The 26,494-nt window shown below is 37.6% G+C and overlaps 1 protein-coding gene across 1 annotated transcript in view; it reads right to left on the reverse strand.

Moving 5' to 3' along the window:
* LOC141442875 (unextended protein-like) overlaps window positions 1–26,494 on the reverse strand; it is a gene marked incomplete in the record, with an annotated part of 62,536 nt that overhangs the window by 26,706 nt on the left and 9,336 nt on the right. The window contains 3 exon segments of the mRNA XM_074108028.1: window positions 114–230; window positions 591–1,136; window positions 1,989–2,541. Coding sequence (XP_073964129.1) covers window positions 114–230; window positions 591–1,136; window positions 1,989–2,541 — 1,216 coding nt within the window.

Below are 26,494 nucleotides of genomic sequence, written 5' to 3' on the forward strand. Positions count from 1 at the left end.
CATTATCACTGGCCAGTTACATTAAAAAAAAGTGTTAGGGTGGGCATCATGTTCTTTCCGCATTTTAGTTCTTCCACACAACACTAGATGGCGCTTATTATACCAAAACTTACTTTCACTAACTCCTTTAGTCTTTCCCTGTTGTAGTGTGTTCCGATCTCTTCACCTAGGAAATAGTCCAGGAGTTTACTCGTCGGCCACGCCAGCGGCGCGCAGATACCCATCACGATCTGAAAGTCGGAAGTTCAATATACTTACGTGTCGCATAGACATAGGTATCTTAGACGTGCGATCACGGAGCAAAAGGATCGATAGCTATTTGTGACATAAAAATAAAACAAATTCATAGTTTGACAAAGGTTAAGAGGATAGATGGTCAAAACGTGTGGTTAAATAATAGTGGTTCGATTCCCAGCGCTGGTCTCTTTTTCTGGTTTTTCTGTGCATCCATGTCTCAGTTTGTATTTTCGATATAAGTATGCCAAAAAAAGTCAACTTGACCACTGGAAGTGGGTCAAAATTCAGTTCCCCGCACAATGACCCGCACGTAACCTACAAGATAAATAAATTCTTGAAAAAAAATATCTAACCTTCATTATCCAGATACTCTTGGCTCCAACAAACAGTCCATGCCTCGCGCATACAGCTTGAGGCGTAATCTCAGCAATAAACACAATAGCCAGCGTCGATCCAATAACAGCCACCAACCCTGACGTTAAATCATCAAGAATAACCGTAAAAGTACTGTTGACAGCAACATTGCTCAGCAAAATTGTGCAAAGAAGGTAGTTCCCGTGAGCGCGAACAGGCATGATGGCTCTGGCATATCTCCTCTCTTTCTCTGTGCCAGTGTTGGCTATGATTTTCAATTCTGTTCTGTCCAGCGCCATCAGACCCAAGTTCAAACCCGAAAACAAAGACGCCAGTAGCAACAGTATGATAATCAGGACTATAGAAACCCAGAGGGGTAGCAATTTGTTGTGGGTGCCCAGGATTTTCCATTGTTCTTTGCCTTGGTGAATGAAGTCCCCAGATGGGGAGCTCCTCATGCAGAAGTAGAATTTGAAGCCTTCACCGTCCGCTGGTGGAGGCGCGATCAGTTCCAGGAAAGCGGATTCGCCGTCAGTTTTTTCTACCTGGAATTTTGGTTAAACAGTGTTTTAAAAATAGGCGTACCTAACTTGAATTTATTACTTTATATTTGAGGATTTTCATTGTAAGTGTACCCTTTTTTTAGAACTAAGTAACTTTGGGTTCTTCTTACTGAGAATCACGAGCACCACAGATTTTGATGAAGAAAGATTGTTCCCTCAATTTCCCATACAATTTTTATGTGTCAATTTTGTAAGTGCTAATGCATTTAGTATAATTGCTAATAATGATCCTGACTAAGAAGAGACCAAACTTACCTAATTCTGAAAAAAAAAGTAATCCAAACTACTTAAAATAAAGCCCATTAAAATAATGGCCTCTCTAGCAGATAGTTTTTCATAGAAACCGAGTGCACTTCCGCGCTTCTTTTATTTTGAAAGAAGAAAGAAAGAAGGAAAGGTTTATTTTGGCTCCATAAGTACCACCTAAAACTAAGACTAAAACTAGCATTATAACCATGTTACTTGGTGACACGACAGGATACCAAAAAGGGTCTCCACTCAGCATGTGTTGCCGCACATTATGTGCAGTAACGCTGGTTTTCTGTGGAGCCCAAACCTTAAATAAAACTTTTGCACTGGCAACTGCAAAGTAACACCCCTTGTCATCTGGCGACTAGAGCGACCTACGGGTAGGGCTCTACCTCAAGACATGCGCTGTCAGTTCATAGCCTTGCTTTCTATCGTGCTATTTTTCCCGCTTTTATTATATACTCAATTCGACTCAACCATTTACAAAAATTCACCAGTCTGGCTCAAAATGCTCGAACCACGATTAAACGTAATCTATAGTGTGAAAAAATATGCTTATTATACTCTACATCTACATCTACATACCTTGTACTTCTCGTCAAGTAAATGATTGCACACAACTCCATACATATCAGGCGTATGTGTGAATGCAATTTCAGTATCCTTCGTGAATCCTTCGCCAAACAACCTCAAACTAAATTTAGTATTCCTTAGCACACTAGGAATCATATCTTCTACTATCTTTGGCTCTTTATCACTTTCTTCAAGTCTGAACCCTACCAGCCTTATATTTGACGCATTTACTACATTGACTGCTTCAGTGTCATTCACTTTAGGTCCTAGACTTGATTCTGTAGCGTTTGCTTGCCGTTTTTTTCTATAAACTACATTTTCATCTATCTCTTGTTGCGCATCATTATGATCACTCCATTCTTTAGCTTCTGTTGATTCAACATCTTCTTCGAACTGCCTCAATCTCTCAGGTACTTTAGGTAGATATGGTAGCGTCTCAACGATGACGTCACTTATAGCGTCACGGTTTAAATTGACTGTCACGTCATCTGTGAGGTCTCTGGCTTCAATGGCGTTGTCTGCGTCATCCTCAAAGTTTTCTAGATTTTCACTCAGCTCTGTGTTTCTAGAACAAAAGGAGTTGATTAGTTAAGTGCTTGGTGAAGGATCAAACTCTGAAGTTCTTAATTAATAATTAAAGTAAAAAGTAGTTGTTTGGGAAACAATTAAGGTGCCGATTTGAAAATAAAAGCAATTTACTAACTTTAAACAAAAACTGCTAGTGTCCGTGGTTTTAAATAGATAAAAGTATATTAATTAGCACCTTGTAGATATGCGGGAAACGTTAAATGAAACGAGGTATAGGTAGTATTTAAAATAACAACTGCATATTGCTTAACAGACGTCCATCAATATTTCCAACTTTGTATGAGAGACGTGATTTCGCATTGAAATCTTAAAACAATAGCGTAACTGAAATAAAATGCATGTAATTTATGAGTAATAGATGATTCAACGGAGGAAGTACAGACTGTTCTGTAAATAGAACTTCACGGTTTTAAGGAATCATGTCTTCACATAATGTAAGTACATTTTCTACAGTACCTAAATACTTTCCAGATTGCCGTCGTTGCCTGTGGTTTTACTTTAGAGTAGTTTAGAGCTTCTATGGCCTCTCAAGTATCTTAGACATCGGTTATAAACTCATTAAATTGTATTGTATTGTTACACGCTCTTCTGGCGTCAGATCAGTCCATAATTCGGGCCTGAATGACGACAGAATTACTTTGTAACTCTTTCAGACGACGGACTGATGGTCCAGACTGATGAAAAACAAATGTTTTTTGATAATATAATTATTCGTCAAGCCGATGTGAATGACAGAAAACCATAATAAGCGTGTAACCGAAGTCTTCAAGTTCATTGATATGGACCTCTGCAAAGTAACGCCGGATTCAATAAATTATTTAAAAATAAAGCTTGTTAAGCCTTTTTATTACTAGCTTTTATTGAACTTGCAATAATTGTTTATTTAAGTAAGTACAAATAAATTTTTCACTTCTCATGCTTGTAAAGTTCGTGTTTATGCTGGATCTACGGGATCTAGGGGGAGAGCTGGAAGAAGCCGCGCAAGATCGAGCCAAATGGAAAACTCTTCTGCGAGCCCTATGTCCCTAATGAGGGATAACAGGATCACATCATCATCATCATCATCTAGGCGACATAAAATGACTTTTTACGCTCTAGTGCATAAAGTAAAATCTTCGTCTAAGACCAAGGTAATCAGGTTTAAACAGCCACAAACAAAGAAGTTTCTACATCTTTTTTAAATAATTTTTAATTTATATAAACTAAAAATCAATCAAATCAATCAAAATAAATCAATAACATTAAAAAATATAATTATATAATAATGCATGAAAAAATGAAAGGTACATAGAAAGTGAACATTTGTTTCCACAGTTGCTATTTCATTTCCTCGCAATCTAAGTGAAAAGCATAGTGTAAAACTTGAGCATTGAACCCATTTTCTCCTCGACGTGTCTATCCACCCTCGCCGTATGAACGTCTCGGGATAAAGGGCTCGTTTTATGCTCTAGTTGTACAATCTACTATTTAGTAGTAACAAATAATTAAAATTAGACTAATTAAAAACAATAAGTAAACACACTAATAACTAAACTGTAACTAGAAAAAAAAAGTATCCCCCCGCGGCATGGACCCAATGATGCTGGCAGCATTTCCTCGCTGTATAGCAATGCTGCATGCTGATACGTTGTGCGAGGAAGCTGGCAGCTCTTCGGTCCCCTGTGTTATCCGAAAGACGTTTGGTTTGGATATAACCTTTCCAGCAAAAAGTTGGAAAACCCCCGACATTGTCACTTCAAAGCTCATCTCAAAACGGCTGAACGATTTTGATAAAACATGTCTAAGAACAAGACATGTGAAGAAGATCGCTAGAAAACCTGCTTTCAAATATAAAAACCGCATTCAAATCGGTCCACCCGTTTAAGAGCTACGGTGCCACAGACAGACAGACACACTAGCGAAATACTATATAAGTAGTATTTTGACTATGAGTGAGAATCACGAAAGTTTAAAACCTTAGACACACGTTAGCAGTCAAGTCAGTCAGTCGGGGTTAAAAATAAAGTAAACAAATAAAAATACATTAAGCATCATGGTCACGAAATGATCCTAAATCAGAATACGGACTACGAACGGCGCTGGTCTTCCTTTGGGACTATTGGGACCTTTAAGACCATACATTAACATGTGAAATATGTAAGTTTTCTTAAAAAAATCATTTTTAATACAAACTTTTTTGCTGACTGTACTTTTCATTGACCGTGCTTGCATTGTCATCCAAACTAAGTAAATTTATGTAAAATATTTCAAGACGATGCTATTAACCGTTGAGAAGTTCCATCCCACGGAGACGATCCAGGCTGGACCTCCAGGGTGTCACCAGATTTATATAAGTATGCCAAATTTCATGTCAATCTAAGCACTAGTGGGTCAACTTTATTTTACAAGATTCGACTCGTACCGATAGCAAGTTCACAAGTTGGTAGACAGGAGATGAGGTGGACCGACGACCTGGTCAAAGTGGCGGAAAGGTGCTGGATGTGGAGAGCACTGGACCGAGATGAGTGGCGAGCAATGCAGAATGCCTACACTCAGCATTGGGTGACTATGGGCTGAAGAAGAAGAAGAGATAGCAAGTTAGTGCGATAACCACTGTACTCGTATGAGCTGAAGAAGAAGAAGAAGAGATAGCAGAGATAGCAAGCTACTGCGATAACCACTGTAGAACGTTCTCACAGTAGCACTTATCACAATAAATTATCTTGTCAAGCAATGCGATGTCACTGGCTTTTTCTACGAAAAGGTTCCTCGTGGGTCACGATTCAATCGGTTCCAGTGTACTTTAAGGAATTATCATGCTATGTTCTAATTACCTGTTGGTCCACTTAGTGCAATTATCGCCCTCCGAACATGACACTAACTCCACTTAGTTCCTGAATAAGCGTTAATTGGTTAAACCAATAGGTAGCGTAATAGACTAAGCTATGTCTGTCTATCTATAGATGACATCATGAACTATTAATTTTTAGATACAGTTCTTAAATAATTTTCAGGTGCCATTTCATTTAAGAAATTGAAATTCAACAAACAAATGTAAATTAAAAAAAGGTAAATCTTCGTCTAACACCAAGGTAGTATCGTGAGGTCCCTTTTTTTATTCGACTGGATGGCAAACGAGCAAGGGTTTCCTAATGGTAAGAGATCACCACCGCCCATAGACACCTGCAACACCAGGGGGATAGCAGATGCGTTGCCAACCTAGAGGCCTAAGATGGGATACCTCAAGTGCCAGTAATTTCACCGGCTGTCTTACTCTCCACGCCGAAACTGCTGCTTCACGGCAGGATTAGCGAGCAAGATGGTGGTAGCAATCTGGGCGGACCTTGCACAAGGTCCTACCACCTGCAAAACTCCTTTGACGTTTCAGTCTTGCTTGGCTCGTTTAGTTATTCCAGGGTTTCTCAAACTTATGGCTCCACGTACCCCTGTTAAAGTTTCTAGACGATAGCGAACCCCTACCCCCCCCCCAAAGTAATAAAATTGACTGTTGGAGAAACTAAAAATAAAAAATACAACTCCAAAAACCAATCTTAATCATCTTGCTAGTCTTGCAGCCTGGTGGTTTTTGGAGTCAAGTAAACCTTGTCGCGAACCCCCTACCGTCGAATAGCGAACCCCTAGGGGTTCGCGTACCCCACTTTGAGTAACCCTGAGTTATTCCACCAATCACAAGCGCGACGCAAATGTCAAACGGACCTCACGTCACGACACTAACGCCATCTAGCGATATATCGCCAGTCGGAAAACCCTCATTGGCCGGTCGGAATCCTGAGAAGAGTCAAAATCCTGATATCCCAGGACAAATCCTGCGATATGGTAACCCTACTTTTGACCGGTTTTTTCTTGAAATAACTACGGAACTCTAAAAGCACTGTATCGAATCGCTACTAATATTGTAGCGCGGTTTGTCCGTTAGGTCATTGCACAGCGTCCCCGCCGTTTTATTTCCACTCTATTCATCCAATCAAGACTAACTCGGCTGGCAATTGAGCCGACCGCGACCGTAAAGATTAGTTACGCTGTCCATATTTTGTACTCTAACATCTATTCGTATACCATCTGGTAGCATCCTGAACGGTTGCTCTGTGCCCTTAGTGCAAGTTTTCGGTTACAAAATACGTCTCGATCGCGTTCGCGTTAAAATCTCAATTTATATGGAAACACGAACATCGCTAACGTTCCGCTAGAGGCACTGTTCGTGTTTCCATATAAATTGAGATTTTAACGCGAACGCGATCGAGACGTATTTTGTAACCGAAAATGATGAATTATGATTGATTCGTGTGTGCGAAGGCGTATAGTGAAATTGTATGGATTTCCATGCTCTCTGAATTCATAAGGTCTCTACCACCGTATCATACCATGACCCTAATAGGAACGTACCAGGCACGAAATGTAAACCGACACGGACTACACTTTACTCATAACTCATAAGAGTAGTATGCTGACAAAATGGTACAATAAAAAATATAAAAAAATTTTTTTTGTGTCCCTCCCATAGTCGTAAAGTGGGGGGTGTTTTTTTTTTCTCATCCAACCCTATAGTGTGGGCTATCGTTGGATAGTTATTTTTAAAACCATTAGGGGTTTGCTAAGACAATTTTTCGATTCAGTGATATGTTTGCGAAATGTGTGTGTGTGCGTGCGTGCGTGCGTGCGTGCGTGTGTGTGTGTGTGTGTGTGTGTGTTAACTTATAGAATGTCCAGCCAGGTTTTAGGATAGCAAACATTTTGTTTTTAATTCGATTACATCTCGGTAGCTATGTACAACGATGGGCGTCTGTCTACAGGGCGCCGGGCATCGCAAAAAAGTGCGTAACCTGGCGCTCGGCAATGCGAGAATCACCGCAATTCGCCTGTTTTACGACATGAATGATATAATCAATAGCTTACTCAGAGGCTTTGGTGTTATCTTAATTGCCTAGTTATCTTAAAACCGATTCTTAGTGACGTAATTTACTACAATTTAACTCGTGTCTCGCTCGCTTTAATAATAATCTAATCTAAATTAGGTAGGTAAGTTTTTCTACGAACTGTACTTTCTGTTGACTGTACAAGTACTGTACTGTAATTAATGTAAGTTTAGATTAGGTAATTATGCTTGCCAAATTAAATTTCAAGTAGATCTGACTACCTATATACCTAACCTACTATATATTACATCATTTGTTTTAGCATTAGAAAAAGGGTAAAAAACAATTTTTTCGAGTCTTTTAATTGAAAAACGTTTTTAAAAAACAGTAACTATACTTATGATACCAAAATAATGTAAATGGTCATAATGTCCTTGCTAATCTAATTGTGGCATATTTGCTGTGACTTATTTTTCAAAAGTGTTTTTCAATAAAAAGTATAGAAGTGGAAAAAGAAGTGTGTCTAATTCGATTTCAAACATTTAACTATATAAACTACATAATATGTATATTATACTACTTAGACTTTTCCCACGGCTTTGCACGCGGAAATCCGACTGTTGAATTCCAAATCCGGACTTTCCATAGGAATTTCCAAAAATTGTGACGTGTTTTTTCGTTGGTTCCTTGTTATGAAATCCTTCATGTACGAGTCCGACTCGCATTTGGCCGATATCTCATTAATTTAAAAAACTTTACATCACCACAAGGCTCCACAATTACGAGTGACCGACACAAACTCCAATACAAACACAGTTTAGCCAACATAAGCGAGCAAACAGTTTCATTCTCAATTGAACTTGACCCATCGGCAATAGGACAATTAAAACAAACTGCCGCACACCGGTTCCAATGAGTCCGTCCCTAAAATAAATTACTTTACGTCATAGACGCGTCTGAGAACGCTTGGCAGAATGCCGAGCGCCTTTGCCGTGCTTTTGTATGAATAGTATGGCGCTCGAAAAGCGCGCGAAAATGTGGATTAAGCTAATGAGGGCTATCGCGTATGAATTCGCCGCTAGAGGCGCTAGTGTAGCGTGAGGTCTCTCTCTTGGGTGAGCTACGCGGGTTTATTTATATTTAGAATAATTTTGTGACTATTTTGCAATATCTGAAATTATTATGGTAAATATGCGATCCGGGGCAATGAATGTCTGTGTTTTGAGACAGTTTTGTCTTTCGGAACCTTTGTCCTCCCTTTTTTCTGAACAAAACGGGGACTATGCAACACTGTGGCATGCTCGATATTTTTATGGTACGGTTTTAAGGTGTATTAAATATGATTTTAATCTAAACTTTGTTTTCACGCCCGTAATAACAGACTTTGAAAGCCATACTTAAAAACCTCACGCAACAGTGCGCCATCTAGTGAGACAAAAAACGATAGCCCTCATTATAAAATGTTGCGCGATTTCGTTTGTATTTAGGTCATGCTGATTTAGGTGTTATGACGTGTTTGCGATTTCGTGTCTTTTATCCTTCTTACTAATTCTAACTAATATTATAAATGAGCAATTTTGTGAGTGAGCGAGTGAGTGAGTGTGTTTGTTACTCGTTCACGTTGAAACGGCTGGACGGATTTGGATGAAATTTGGTATTTATTATTTATTATTATAGATAGCTGGAAAATTGGAATAAAATATAGGCTATTTTAGGATATGGATAAAATCTCGAAACAACAACCGCTGGGCAATGAAAACCACGATTTAATTTTCGGGAATTCAAACGGGAATTTTTTAAAATCCCAATATTTCAATTCGCCTGCTGGATCTAATGATTTACGTGATCGAAGCCGCGGGTAAACACAAGTAGTAAATAATATTAAAATGTGGTTTGCATTATTGAACATCCATAATAATATTATATGTAAATGCGAAAGTGTATGTTTTTGTATGTTTGTCCGTCTTTCACGTCGAAACGGAGCGACGGATCGACGTGATTTTTGGCATAGTGACAGTTTATATAGGCCAGTTCCCGAGGGAACAGCGCGCGATAACCGAATTCCACGCGGGCGAAACCGCGGATAAAAGCTAGTTAAAAATAATTTTATTGTATTGTATTTTCGTATTGAAATATGCCCACCACCAACAACTTCACTTAGTTTTTATACTTAACAAATCTTTTTACAAACAAATAACAAATCTAGTGTAGTCTTACTTTTCCCTCTGCAGTGCTACTACGAAATTCGAAAATCGAAGTTCGTATCCTACCGTCCCGCCGACTCTCGTATTATACAGTTGTGGTCATATAATTAAGAACGATTTTTTATAGAGAAGATTTTTTCAAACTGACAAGTGTTACTAACTGCATGTATATTTTTGTAATTCTCTCGGTATCGTAAAACTTTTCCTTACTAGCGGTAAATTCATTTATACATATAATTGGCTAAAAAATAAATAGATAAACTTTATATATTACATCTAAACCTAGTATTACTACTTACTGGCTGGTCATATAATTAAGAACGCTGAATAGTTTATTTTTTATTCAAATTTAAATAGAGAACGGACCGCCGCTTTGTGGTTTTAGGTTATTATTTGAATAATTTTGGCGCCATTTAGTGCCGCAAAAGTCTTTAAGGCGATTGCTTCATATAAAAACAACGGGGAAAAATAAAAGTTGTGATAAATCTACAAGAAAAGTAATACTAAAACTTCGCGACAAGAATTGGTCGTATAAACACATAGCCGATCATCTGCAATGTTCAAAAACTATGGTTTTCCACGCCATAAAGCATTTTGCTACGTATCAAACTACTTCAAATGTTCCGCGTGTACCTAGACAAAGAAAGTCATCTCGTCGAGATGATCGAAATATCGTTCGTTTGGCAAAACAAAATTCTTTTAAAGGGTCTAATGAGTTGAGAAAAGAATATTTTGGCGAAAACAACCCTTCAGCAATCTTGGCACGCAGTATTCAAATGCGTTTGGTAGAAGAAAAGTTGCACGGAAGGATAGCAAGGAAGGTGCCTATGTTGAAACGGTGTCATAGGCAAGCCCGGCTTGCATTTGCAAGAAGATATGTAAACTGGACAGTCAGACAGTGGAAAAACGTTATTTTTCTGACGAGACAAAAATAAATAGGGTATGTTCTGATGGCAAACGATATGTAAAACGGCCTCCAAATAAAGCATTCGACCCAAAGTACACAAAAGTAACTTTAAAGCATGACGGGGGAAATGTAAAAATTTGGGATGTTTTCTGGACATGGTGTTGGACCTGTTAGGCTGATAGAACGAAACATGGATCAATTTCAATACAAAAACATACTGGAAGAAACAATGTTACCATATGCTGAAGGCGTGCTTCCGGTTATTTGGACATTCCAGCACGACAATGATCCCAAGCATACTCTCACATCGCAATCAGTTTCTGTCTTAGATTGGCCAGCCAACAGCCCCGATCTGAACCCAATAGAGCATCTTTGGTGCGAAGTCAAGAAAAAAGTTTCAAATCGACAGTGTGGCAATTTAAGAGAACTGTATGACGTATTCTTAGAAGAATGGAACTCTATCTCTCTTGCGAAATGTCAAAAATTGATAGATTCAATGCCTCGCCGGTGTAAGGCAGTAATAAAAAGCCGTGGACATGCTACTAACTATTAATTTTAGTTAAAATGTATTACATTGCTTTTTTTTTCTGCACAAACTTCACGTTAGTGTGATTTAGTTAATCTAAGTTTCAAATAAAAAAACTTTCGAACAGTTAAAGAATCGTTCTTAATTATTTGTCCAGCTTCATTACTATTTTAATTTGTTACTAAAGAGAATAAAAACAAAATTTGTAAAAAAATGACAGTAATTTTATTCTTTATTCTAAATCCCGTTTGCTCTATTCATGTGGCTATTTCATAACGTAACTAGTTACTTCTAAGAAGGACCCACGACTACACATGACATGATTTAGTTAAAAATAATCTGGAACTTCAAATCGTTCTTAATTACATGGCCACCACTGTATAAGGGCCAATCAACTATTTTACCGCCACTTTGGGCGTCTCCTGCGTTACCAAAATTGTCTCTGGCGTTACAAGATATTTCACGGTTTAATAGGTTGAACTTACGTAGGATGGCATATTCATATACACCATCTATTAAAATTACAGAAAAAACATGTTTACTTACAAAAATCTGCAATTGTTTGAAAAATGTCGCGGACAGATAAGTGTCGGTAAAAAAGTTGATTGGCCCATAATTTAATACGAGACTGAGAGGGACGGTACGATACAAACTTCGATTTTCCAATTCCGTAGTAGCCCTGCTGTAACGTCTTATCGGCCCTAGAAATGAGTCGTATTTATGCACGCTGTGTCGTGTAGGTTAGATACCTATGTCGTGTCAGAGAGCCTACTCCGAAATTCGAAAATTGAAGTTCGTATCGTACCGTCTCTCACTATTGTATTAAATACCATGACTACCGTGAGACTCACTCATATTAAATATAATGACCCGGATAACTCACGTCTTAAATCGAGTTTAGCTCGACATGTTTCGGGCTTATCCGTAGCCCTTCGTCTCCGGAGCAACGCGACTCAGCGGCTGCTGCAACACGCGCACTCACGTGCCATGTCGAGCTAAACTCGATTTAAGACGTGAGTTATCCGGGTCATTATATTTAGTATTAAATAGTATAAGCATCAAAGGGACGGAACGACACGAACTTCCATTTTCGAATTTCGGAGTAGGCTCTCTGACACGCCATAGTTATTGATGCTGGTTGTACGGTAAATATTTAAGCAACGTTATCCACCATAGCTTTAGCTTTGCGTGACTTCCCAATATTAATGGCAAATTTAGTGGCGAGGCAAATCCGGCTCCAGTAATATAGTTAAGTGCTACGCAAAGGTTTCCATTCCATGTATTATTAAATTTACATTCAAATTGACTAAGGTTTGACCAATTAATATAGCTCTGGATAGATGTAGAAGTCAAAGAGGGGAGGCTTTTACCTACGTTTTCGTTTGTCACTATCCCGCGGGATCTATGCAACTTTCCGGGGTAAAAACTATCCCATTGTCCTTCCCCGGGACTTAAACTATACGAATACCAAATTTTATGTAATTCGGTTCAGCAGTTAAGACGTGAAGAGGTAACAAAGAAACAGAATTGCACACTTTAGCATTTTTAATATTAGTAGCTAGTTTAGCAACCCTCTTTTTGCTTCGGGGGTAAGTAGGTTGAAAAGAAAAACACTGACCTAAATAATATCTTTTCACACCTCTCCTTCAGAAAAGTAACTTTTCCTCCCTGACGAGAGGGAGAAAAGTGCAACTTTTCTGTTCAAGGGTTTTCGAAGTGTTTTATTGCAAATGCCATTTTTTTCGAAGTTGATTATTGTTAAGCCACACCATTTTCTATGCCGGTTGTTTTTTATAATAATATTTTTTTTTTCAAGTTTCTTAATGCTCGTTGTGAAAAGTTGTATGAGCCACTCGGGAGCAAAATTATTTTCATCTTGGGCGTTAACACTTGAATCCCTCATTACGCTCAGGAATCTACTTTAGAATCCCTCGCTACGCTCAGGAATCTATTGTAGAATCCTTCGCTACATTCTGGATTCAATGTACGCCCTCGCCGTAAATACACCATTTTGCTCCCTTGTGACACAAATAACTATTGAGTGTGCTAGCAAACCATCGCGTGACAGTTAATGGCTTTCCATTCTGCTTATATTAAATAGAAAATAAAACCTTGACCGCTTCGCGCCCGACCCTACGGAGTGGGTCTCTATTAATTCGCATAACTGAATACGCATAATGTAAATGCGCATAATGTGGATTAGCAAAACGATAAGTTGGCATAAATTTAAATAACATAACATTACTTTGCATAGTATAAAAGAGTATAAACATAAAATGATTATTTAATGAATTTGTAATTTTTATTTGCCAAACAATATATAGTGTTACATTAAGTTAAAAATTATTACTAAAAGTACTAAAAGTTAGTAGTGAAGTACTATGTGAAAATATCTATGTGTTATTGGGCTATTATAAAAAAATACCTATCATCGAAGGAACTGAACTTCTGAACCTAACCTAACCGAGTCTGATTTGCCCTGAACAAGCTAAATACACTCTTGGGGAGGCCTATGTCCAGCAGTGTACGTCTTTCGGCTGACATGATGATGATGATGATGAAGCTAATACACTCGCTTGATAAAATTATACGTATTCATTTTATAACAGTATAAATTATAGTTGGTTGGTTAAGATCGCGGGATCGCGGTGGATGCGGAAAGCACAAGACCGGTCTGAGTGGAGAGCCTTGGGGAGGCCTATGTCCAGCAGTGGACGTCTTTCGGCTGACATGATGATGATGATTATGATGAAATTATAGTTAATAATGTTATGCATATTTCAATTATGCGAATTCGTTGTTATGCTAAATAAGTGTTATGCTTCTTTATAATTATGCAAGTTCGCTGTTATGCACAATTATGTTATGCCAAATCTATTATGCGAATTGATATTAGGACAATTAATGTTATTCGAAATAACTAATAATTTTTTAGACGTCCAGATGGCCTAGTGGTTAGAGAACCTGACTACGAAGCTTGAGGTCCGGGTTTGATTCCCGTGTGGGGGCAGATATTTGTATGAAAAGTACGAATGTTTGTTCTGGGTCTTGGGTGTTTACTATGTATTTAAGTACGTATCTATCTATATAATTATATTTATCCGTTGCTTAGTACCCATAACACAAGCTTTGCTAAGCTTACTTTGGGACTAGGTCAATTGGTGTGAATTGTCCCGTAATATTTATTTATTATTTTATTATTTAATTGTACAAAGTACCCTAAGGACGGATACTTTGACCCCATGAAGAGTAACTTTGGCCCGTATGAAAACTGTACCCTAAGGTCGGGATACTTTGGCCCCATGAAGTATAACTTTGGCCCATATGAAAACTGTACCCTAAGGTCGGGCGGGATACTTTGGCCCCATGAAGAGTAACTTTGGCCCATATGAAAACTGTACCGTAAGGTCGGATACTTTGACCCCATGAAGTATAACTTTGGCCCATATGAAAACTGAACCCTAAGGTCGGGATACTTTGACCCCATGAAGAGTAACTTTGGCCCATATGAAAACTGTACCCTAAGGTCGGGATACTTTGACCCCATGAAGAGTAACTTTGGCCCATGCCCCATATGAAAACTGTACCCTAAGGTCGGGATACTTTGACCCCATGAAGAGTAACTTTGGCCCATATGAAAACTGTACCCTAAGGTCGGGATACTTTGACCCCATGAAGAGTAACTTTGGCCCATATGAAAACTGTACCCTAAGGTCAGGATAATTTGACCCCATGAAGAGTAACTTTGGCCCATTTGAAAACTGCATATACAGGGTGTCTCCGACCGTGCGTGGGGCTTTAAATACAAGGTTCGATTCTATTCGCATAACTAAGCTAGGTACTTTTGTTTTGTGACATTTTGAAATAACTTGAATCTCTCTTAACTACTACGAATAAATATTTAGAGAGATAGAGAATATTTATTCGTAGCTGAACTAATACACTAACTTGCACTCTTGGTACGGGGGCCTTTAAATAATTTTGATATTATTTGACATCTCTTAGATAAACATTTATCATTGAAAATTACATTTACTTACCTGTATACACGTACCGAATTTCATCTTTATATAGCAGGTGGTAGGACCTTAGATTGCTACCACCATCATGCTCGCTAATCCTGCCATGAAGCAGCAGCAGTGCAGCAGCCGGTGAAATTACTGGCACTTGAGGTATCCCATCTTAGGCCTCTAGGTTGGCAACGCATCTGCAATACAATACCCCTGGTATTGCAGATGTTTATGGGCGGTGATGATCTCTTACCATCATGAGACCCACTCGCTCGTTTGCCATCCAGTCGAATAATAAAAAAAAACATCTAATAGGCTCAGAGCCAATACAACCGTTCACCATGCTATCAGATGTTAGATTGCCAAGACCGGATGGCCAAGTGGTTAGAGAACCTGACTACGAAGCTTAAGGTCCCGGGTTCGAATCCCGGCCCCCGGCCGGGGCAGATATTTGTATGAAGAACGAATGTTTGTTCTCGGGTCTTGGATGTTTAATATGTATTTAAGTATGTATTTATCTATATAAGTATGTTTATCCGTTGCCTAGTATCCATAGTACAAGCTTTGCTTAGTTTGGGACTAATTCAATTGGTGTCAAGTGTCCCATGATATTTATTTATTTTTATTTATTTTATTTGTAGCATAGCGTGGTGATGGTGATAGATGGGTTTGTGTGATTCGTGTGTTCTTACAGTGTGGAGGTGGAGGAACTGCATGAACACACTTTTCTTACATAAACGTAGCTATCATAAGGTCCCGGGTGAGCATAGTATTTGTTTCACTTCATTGATATGGACCTCCGCAAATTAACGCCTGATTCAATAAACTCGCATTTACATATAATTTTAGTAGAATTTATTTAGAACACCACGTATATACATTTAATTACACGCCGTAATCACTTGGTATATTAAATCCCACTATCGCACTGATTTAGCCTGATTGTAGTATAGACCGACAAACATACATTCTGAAGGCCAGATAGCTATTAAAGAATTAGATAATCAATTGTCACTTGGCAATTCATTATAGAAGCTACTTCTTTTACGTCAATCGGTAACTGTGATAACGATATACATAGATATACCTTTAAAATTAAAAACCATATTATTAATAAAAGTCAATACTGTTCCACTAATGTCTTACCAAAACATTTTTTTTAATGTTTCGTTTCACAAACGTTTCATTTGGCCAAATGCATTTTATTCTGAAACTTAAATTGTTTCAGGATTTTTATAAAACTAACCTAACCTGACCTAGTTCTACACGTAGAAATAAATTCTGAATAAGTATTTTAGTTTCAGAATAAAATGAATTTGTGAAATGAATCACCTGAATAAAATGGCGAAAGTGAAAGATGACGATCAATACTTTATTTAATAATAATAATAATATATCACGGGACAATTCACACCAATTGACCTAGTCCCAAAGTAAGCTTAGCAAAGCTTGTGTTATGGGTACTAAGCAACGGATAAATATACTTAAATACATATTAAACACCCAAGACCCGAGAACAAACATTCGTATTTTTCATACAAATATCTGCCCCGACGCGGGAAACGAACCCGGGACCTCAAGCTTCGTAGTTAGGTGCTCTAACCACTAGGCCATCTGGTCGTCTGGTGGTCTGGTCGTGGTGGTGGTTATTTGTTTTTGAAAAAAACTACTAGTTTACATATAGTATGTAGTATTTTGTGAGCTTCTTGTATTGACATCAAGTCGATGCTATTAACAATTGAAGAGTTCCGCCCTGCGGAGACGATTATTTTATTCGGATCTGTTCACGACAGTCAAAAGATAGTTTCAGATATCCCAGTAAATAAAATAGTACACGATACGGTTTACTTACTAGATAACGCATAATCACGACTAATAAATAATGAACTAAAACTAAATAAACGACATGACATCTGTAAAGAATACGATAATTTTGTGTAAATATTGTTATAGTACAATATTTGGTAATTTGCAAACATTAATGCTCAAATAAACAAGATCCCAGCAAAACATAAATGTGAAATGAGAGCCAAGTTCAATATTATGATATATATATATATATATATATATATATATATATATATAAGGTGCTAGAAAATTAGGTGTGGATATTTTCAGGGTAATAACCTCAATCAATCAATTATACACATAAATTATTTAAGTATTGTGTGAATTTGTGTGGTAATTTTTTTTGTTTCATACAAAAATTACCATTCCGTCTAAAAATAATCATCCTTGCATTAACATGAACTGTACCTACCTATTTTTATTTAATTTAATTGAAACGAATTAGACAACGATGCAAATAATCGATCCTCAAAATATCCGCATCTGATTTTCTAGCACACTGTTTTATGCTTTGATTGTTGACTTTAACGACAAAAGAAAAATGGATGCCAAGTGCCAAGTTCAATGGTCAGTCCTGAAATTTATTTATAACAATTTACTTTAAATATTTTATAACAACTTAAAATATCATTTCATCTTATAACTTAGGATAATATACTTAGCGGCACAAAATTTGGCCCACACTTCATACAAAATTACCGATTCTGCATACATTTGAGGGCCAGATTTTTGCCGCTCTGTATATATTGAAGCCTAAGGTCGAATCGATCGTTTGGCTAGTTCTCCGACTTTTATTGTTATTTTTAAATTTTGTTTAATCATATTTCAGATATTATAGTAAACTAACCTAAACTAACACAGTATATACATCATAACTAAACTGAAAAAATCATCCCAGCCTATATACGTCCCACTGCAGGGCACAGGCCTCCTCTCAGAACAAGAGGGCTTGGGCCATAGTTCCCACGCGGGCCCAGTGCGGATTAGGAACTTCACACACACCATTGAATTGCTTCGCAGGTTTGTGCAGGTTTCCTCACGATGTTTTCCTTCACCGCAAAGCTCGTGGTAAATTTCAAATGTAACTCCGCACATGAATTTCGAAAAACTCAGAGCGCACCTCTGCTTGAGAGGCGATAGGTCAAACCACTAGGCCACCACGGCTTCTGAAACTGAAAAAATAGCAACTAAAAATTTAACACATTAAGTTACAAATAAATTTTGTTGTATTTTTGTGTCTTTGTGAATTTGAATAAATGTCTTCTTTCTTTCTTTAGTCCGTTTTTAATACACATATTTAGCAAAAGGAAGTAAAACATGTGGATTTTTTGGTGTCTCTGTGTTACGTCAACGTCACGTGTAAAATTTGTTTATTTCACAATTTAACTATTAACAATGACTGTGAAGCAATTATGCATGAAATAAAGATTTTTATTCTCGAAAAAACATTTTTTTTTTCAATATCACGTAAGTTAATCATGTAGTTCATAATGAACTGAGCCGTCTGCCGTAGTTAACATAAATCAAGGAAAGCACGGTGTATAGAAACATTTCGCGACTTCCTTCCTCAAATCCACATTGGCAGACATAATTTGTTTACTTGGAAGACAGCTATTTCGGGACATTTGCAACAGGAAGCGAATTAGGCCAAGGTGACGTAAACAGTTAATATACACGTATTGTTGCAAACTGGGTGCGGCATGCTTCCGACGAACGGGGTATGGGGAAAGATTTGCTTCAATAAACCTTTATCCTACTTTAATATTATAAATGCTAACGTTTGTAAGTGATTTTTTGTTATTTCTTCACACTGAAACGGCTGGACGGATTTAGTGGCCAGCATCATGGGAACCCTGCCGCAGGCAGATCTTTTTTGGACGGGTGTTCTTTTTATTATTTTTATTTTGTAGTAACATACATATATAGATAAATTTAGTAAAGGTTTCTTAGGTAAGTTTGCTTTGTCTTCTTTTTAACTATTAATTTAATGTGTCTTACAAAAATAAATCCTAAATAATAAATTGTTCACTAAAAAAAAAATCCTGATTCTAAATTATCAAGTTTATAGCCTGGATTAAAACATATTATGATACTTTTTTCCCGATATTTCCACGGGATAAGGATGAAATCTTGAAATAACATGGCTCAGTCATGAAATTTTGGACAGTTGTTCTTAACACAACCACGATATAAATTCTGGGAATTCCCAGGGGAATTTGTGTAAAATCCCGGAATTTCAATTGTAACTACCACATCGAATAATTTACGCGTGCGAAGTCGCGGGTAAACTCTACTTTGTATATAAATAGGTATGTACTCTGTAAAGAACTGGAGAAACAAACGCAATATACAAATACTGAGATACATGTCCAAAGGTATCTTTTTTATCAATTAGCTTTAGTAAACTTCAGTAAGCTAGTTGAGATAGCAAGATACATATGAACTTAACCGACAATATACGATGGAAAAACAATTCACTACATTGTAATTTGTAGGCTGTTTCGACCAAAGCTGCGCGAGGGTGTATTGTGTTGCGAAGAATATGTTTGTCATGAACCAATAAACGCTTCATTTACCTATCCTCGCTCAGCACAGCTCTAGTGGAAACAGCTGAGCGGAGCGAGGCTAATGGTTTTTATTATAGTATTTCAAAATGACATCCACGAAAAAAACGGAGGGCGAAAATTTTTTTTATTCGACTGGATGGCAAACGAGCATGTGGTTCTCCTGATGGTAAGAGATCACCACCGCCCATAAACAACTGCAACACCAGGGGTATTGCAGATGCGTTGCCAACCTAGAGCCCTAAGATGGGATACCTCAAGTGTCAGTAATTTTACCGGCTGTCTTACTTTCCACGCCGAAACACAACAGTGCAAGCACTGCTGCTTCACGGCAGGATTAGCGAGCAAGACGGTGGTAGCAATCCGGGCGGACCTTGCACAATGTCCTACCACCTGCAAAATATCTGTGTATCAAATGAAAGTTGATAATTGGCCCTCGGCCCATTCAAGAGTGTCAAGGAGGGGGGAGGGAGGGCTCTAAAAATTATTAAAATTTTTGTGACACAACTTATGGATAGCCCTACCTACAGTCAGCAGCGGAAGAGGATGAGCGGCTACGGTGCTCATCTATACACGTCTCTACTGCCAAGGTAACAAGAGAGTGTTTAGATTATTTTTAGCACCACAACTAGCTCATCTACTTAAGATGACTGTACAAACTTGGACGGAACCCTCTGTGTGGCCGTACGACTCGCACTTAGGTTTTTTTTGTGCTGCTTACGGATATTTTTATCAATTGTTTCAACATAAGATAGTATCGAGTACGATAAGATTTACAATTTCTTTATCGTTGCTATTCGATATTTGCTACTTCAGCCACGATGTCAAGTGGAAAGACCGGCGCGTTGATTATTATATCCAGTTAATAGAAAAACCCATTTTTAGGGTACCGTTGTCAAGATGGCTAAAAAATAGGTTTATAAAGATGATTAAGATTTGTTTTTGGAGTCTTTTTGTATTTTTTATTTTTAGTTTCTCCAACAGTCAATTTCGCTATTGTCTAGAAACTTTAACAGGGGTACGTGGAGCCATAAGTTTGAGAAACCCTGGTCTAATCTATGCCGTCTCGTCACCACTCATCAGCCAAATTCTCGCTCAAGCCAAATTAATTCTATCACATCCAGACGATAAAATCCTCTCAAAAACGCATTAAAAATAGCAATAAAAACGGAAAAGTTATCACCCACTAAAATGACAGCTGTATGCGTCACACGCGGCACCGATATAGAAAACAAACGAGACGTCTGAAGAAAATATTCCATTACTAATAATATACATCGTGCTTTTATTATTTCCGTTAACTTCGGCAGACGGCAGATCATTAATATAATTCATAATTCATTTATTGCATAGTAATCATGTCGTAAATTAGCTCGTAGCTTGGCAGACGCAATAAAGTGAGACTGGTTTGGATCCCAGGACACAAAGGCTTCATCGGAAATGAAAAAGCAGATGAGCTAGCAAGGGAAGGGTCAATGAACAAAAACATAGGGCCCGAGCCGTATGTGGGACTCTCACAGGGAACCATGAAGAATGCCATAAACGACCACACCAAACTTAAACACCAATAAGAGTGGAAAACACTGGAAGGTCTAAAGCATTCAAAATGATTCATCGAAAATGTCAGCACAAGCTGGACTAAAAAACTCTGGACACTCAGTAGGAAACAACTCCGACATATCGTCGGGGCATTCACAGGTCACTTCAATACTAAATACATACTAGTAAAGATGGGACTACAGGACAATGAAGTCTGTAGGATATGTGGCGAGAAAGACGAAACAATGGAACACATTATGTGTGAATGTGACGCCCTCGCCAGATCAAGAATGAGACTCTTTGGCGACGGATACCCCGCACCAGGAGACTTTAAGGCACTACCGCTACGTCAAATCATCCAATTTATGGACGAGGTGATAAAGGCAATAGAGTAAGTGCGAAGGAGGGGTAATTACACAAAAGATCCCTACGGGTCGAAGTGTATCCGCAAGGACCCCTAAGGATAAGATAAGATAAGATAAGATAAGCTCGTACATAGTATATTTTCGTCAAAAAGAAAAAAAATCGAGATATAAATCTATTTTCATGCATATAATAGCTTCACAGTCATTGTTGATACTTTGCAACAAACAAACTTCACAAGTGACATGACGTGACACAGACATCAAAAAAAAACACATTCCTAACTTTATTTTGCTAAATATGTGTGAATTAAAAACGGATTAGTTATGAACTTTGAAAAACCGTCATAAATTAAGGACCTTTAGGCTGTTTACTGCTAATAATTAATTATCTTAACTCTAGACTATATTTTTTTAAACAGTAAGTTAGGCGTCACTGTCCCCTTAAAGTTAACGGAAATCAAAAATAACACAGTGTATAAGATTCAGTCTAAGAGAATCTATAACCTCTATTCCTCATTATCATATCTTCGGTAGAAACAAGGCATAATCGACGTTCAAAAATCCCTAATTAGTTTTTTTTTGTATGTCTTTTTGTGTTTTTGTTTGTGTGTTTGTTTGTTTATACTATTTATTGTACAAAAAGGAAAAACAAAAAGGTTACATAAACAAAAGTAAAGTAAGGTTTTTTTATGTGTTTTTAACCGACTGCCGAAAATTCGGACAGTACGGACCCATTCAAATCGTGTCGTTCAAAAATTCTTAGTAATGGGCATAGACTGTTGAACTTTAAGTATTTCCCTTTAGTTTTTAAGGCAGTCAGGTCTACTTTTCACTTCGATTGAGAGGAAATTAAATATCAATAGTGGAAACAATTGTTCACTTACTAGGTACCTTTTAGGCATCGTCCGAACGCGCGATGAATGAATGAATGAATGAATGATTTATTTGTATAACATAGATATATTATATTTTTAAGATTTAAGGGATTCTCTATGTTTTGCCGTTAGGCGTACTAATATTTGCTTATTTAAAACATTAACTTGTTATCTACAGGAATTCAAATTTAATATCGAGAAATTAAATAACCTCTTAACCCTAAATCCAAATTAGTCCAAAACAATAGCAAGACAATATACATATATTATTTTCAAATCTATGCATCATCAATAAAATTTTATAATTATAAATTCAATTATTAATTTATTATAAATTAGAAATAAATTAAGTAAGTATAATAAAATCAGGAATAGTAAATCTGGTGTAGCGGTATAGCACGCGGTACGGATTACCGAGGACCTGGGTTCGATTCCCAGTGATGGTCTTATTTTTCTGTTTTTTCTGTGCATCTTTATTTCAGTTTGTATTTTCAATTTAGGTGTTACGGGATGACCGTAAAAGTAAAAATTTGGAATTGAAATAAAAAAATACAAAAAGATTCCAAAAAACCAATCTGAATAAAATTCGCGCGAACCTACGATGATCGCGCATTCGCGTTCTATTAGGACGATGCCTTATTTTCATGCATTGCTATAAAATTATATTTTTTTAGTTTTATTGATTTAAAAAAACATATAGACACTTTTTTTATTTTGATTACTTTGGTCTTCATCCATCCATTCCATTGTAAAGGTTGCCTGGAAGAGATCGCTCTGAAGCGATAAGGCCGCCTATTGCTTACCTCAGAAAGTCTCTGTGTATATACCTATTTTCTGTACTGCTTGCTGTGTTGGTGTGCAATAAAGAGACGAAGATTTTACTTTATTTATGCATGCACTAGAGCACCAGAGCATAAAAAGTAATTTTATGTCGCCTAGATCCAGCATAAATATCAACTTTTCGAGCATGAGAAGTGAAAAAGAATATAAACACCCTTTTTTGACGCCAATGTCTGTCTGTGGCATCGTAGCTCTCAAATGGATGAACCGATTTAGATGCTGTTTCTTTTACGTAAAAGCGAGCTTCTTTGCGGTTATTCTTAGTTATGTTTGATAAAAATCGGTTCAGCCGTTTATGAGATATTGTACTTTGAAATGATAATGTCGGGGATTTAAAAAATTAGGTTGACAGCAGTATCAGTGACGTCAGTATTAGAGTAGTACCATTAGTACCAATATAGAAACGAAAAATTTCGTATTATGATTGGTTTTTTGGAGTCTTTTTGTATTTTTTATTTCAACTCCAAATTTGTTACTTTTACGGGTATCCCGTGAAACCATATCGAAAATACAAACTGAGACATGGATGCACAGAAAAACCAGAAAAAGAGACCAGCGCTGGGAATCAGATTGCTTATTTCTACTACGCTACTTATGCAGCAGCACTAGCGACATCTATGTTCCGCTCAAATCGAGAGACGTCACACTCTTTCCCAGCGCTGGTCTCTTTTTCTGGTTTTTCTGTGCATCCATGTCTCAGTTTGTATTTTCGATAAATTTCGTATTACCAAAGAGGTAGGAGAGGAGACGATTACGAATGACTTTGACGTCATACGTCAAATGACGTAAGCTTCTTGGCAGTGTTGCCAGCCTTTTCGCAATGCTTTACAAGCGTGGTTGTTTTGATATCGAGATTTTTCGCGCTGCTTTGAGTCATGAAGTAGTGGACTTTGGACTAGTTAGGCTCACGCAAGTGTCTAATACGCAACTTTTAAGATGTGGTCATGTGGCGTTGGTAGAAATTCCTCACCTACTCATTGGGATTTTTCAAGGAAGTAAAATGTACCTACTCGGCAAGCGCAGCGTAGGACGTCCACCGACGAGATGGGCGGATGACCTGGTTAAAGCTGCGGGTTCAAGGTGGATGCAGCCGCTTCCAATCGAAGCAACTGGACGTTTGTGGGGGAGGCCTATGTCCAACAGTGGACGTCCTACGGCTGAGATGATGATCGATGTAGTGAAAAAAGTTTTTACACGGATCAAGTAATATTATATTTTTGTAGAGGGACTAAAATAAGCCAATATATATACCCGAGGTTGTTAGCCACCCGAGCTTTAACGAGGGTGTCTATTTATCCGAGGGTTTATATTGACTTTTAGTCTCGAGGTGAAAATTCAATTTTTCACTTCGATTGCGAGAAAAAATAGTCATTAATCGTTTATGATTTAAGTTCTACACCAATTTCAAAGTTTTTGCGGTAACTATAATAACTATTACTAGCTCCTTACCAAATTTCATATAAATCATTTTCATTTTTCGTTGTAAATAATAAATATTTTCTAGTAATTAAATTAAAATAAAATCAATATTGAAGGGGGGCTCCCATACAAAAAAGTAATTCCGATCCGCATTGGCGATCCCTTACTTTAAATAGCGAATCTACTGTGTTCAAAATGAGGTTGTGTTAAATACCTACTTGTGTTGTGATGTATCACTTATCTTAATAAATTGTAAATCTGTTAGATATCTGGAATAACACAGTTGCTTTTCGCAATGAAACTCACAAAGGATTTATTAGAAATGTTTTTGAAGTCGCGCAATTTCAATTACCTATTCAGACAGAACTAACGGTTGCCGCGTACGGAGACGCGGGTAAACCCTGGTTACATATACATATAACTGACGTAAAATATGTGTGTTGTTTCCGTAACAATTGCTTGAGCTAAATGAAACGGTGTTATGTTCTGTTTACGTTTACAGTTCTGCGAAAACATTAAAAACACAATGTACTATTAGCATTAACGGTACTCGGTACTCGTAGTACGAACTTATGCGATAGGATACTTATATAGCAGGGTTTCTTAAAGCTGGGTCCGTATGTGTATCAGGGGTCCGCAGTAGGTCTGTTAACATATTTACTTATTAGGTAATTTCTAAAAATGTTTTTAACAGGGGTCCGTGGAATTGTTTCAATTGTGAAAGTGGTCCCGTGACCGCAAAAAGTTTAAGAATGGTTGAACGATTTATTTTATTTGGCAAAAGCACTATAACTACAATTTTTATAATATGCAAATTTATATGACGACAGATGTAGTGAAATAATCCGTTTCCACAACTAGTTCCGAATGCTGCCGACGTGTCTATAAATTATTGTATTAATAAGTGGCATGTTTGTGTTAAATAAATAAATAGGGTTTATTTATTTCACACCTCTCCTTCAGAAAAGTAACTTTTCCTCCCTGACGAGAGGGAGCAAAGTGCAACTTTTCTGGTCAAGGCTTTTCTAAATGTTTTATTGCAAATGCAATTTTTTGAAAGTTGATAATTGTAAAACCACGCCATTTTCTATCATCATCATCCCAGCCTATATACGTCCCACTGCTGGGCACAGGCCTCTCTCAGAACAAGAGGGCTTGGGCCATAGTTCCCACGCGGCCCAGTGCGGATTGGGAACTTCACACACACCATTGAATTGCCACAATTTGAAATTTACCACGAGCTTTGCGGTGAAGGAAAACATCGTGAGGAAACCTGCACAAACCTGCGCCATTTTCTATGCTGGTTGTTTTTTTAATAATATTTAGATATTTTTTTCAAGTTTCTTAATGCTCGGTGTGAAAAGTTGTATGAGCCACTCGGGAGCAAAATTATTTTCATCTTGGGCGTTAACACTTGAATCCCTCATTACGCTCAGGATTCTACTTTAGAAACCCTCGCTACGCTCAGGATTCTATTGTAGAATCCTTCACTACATTCTGGATTCAATGTACGCCCTCGCCGTAAATACACCATTTTGCTCCCTTGTGACACAAATAACTATTAATGACAAAATGACGAATATCAAACCACGGGTTGGATATATCACACTGAAATGTTATAAACCCTACCATCAAATAAAAAGATTGCAGTGTAAACAAAAGTTGAATAAAATAAAAATCATAACTTAGGTGTTAACCACTTTGTATCGATTATTCTTTCAATGCGACTTTCCTATACGCTGTCTTGATGGTTGATGGATACTGACCTGACGCTGACTGAGGAGAGCAGTGTTGCCAACTCCTAGAAACTCGAGTCGCTAAACTCAAAATCAAAAGTAGCTAGAAAGTCGCTAAAATTAATTCCACCAGTCTGACTTTGTCTGTGCCCTTAGTGTAAGTTTTCGGTTACAAAATACGTGTCGATCGCGTTCGCGTTAAAATCGCAATTTGTATAGAAACACGAACATCGCACACGTTCCG

This window comes from Choristoneura fumiferana, chromosome 26 (genome assembly GCF_025370935.1).
Source record: "Choristoneura fumiferana chromosome 26, NRCan_CFum_1, whole genome shotgun sequence".
Classification (NCBI taxonomy): Eukaryota; Metazoa; Arthropoda; class Insecta; order Lepidoptera; family Tortricidae; genus Choristoneura; species Choristoneura fumiferana.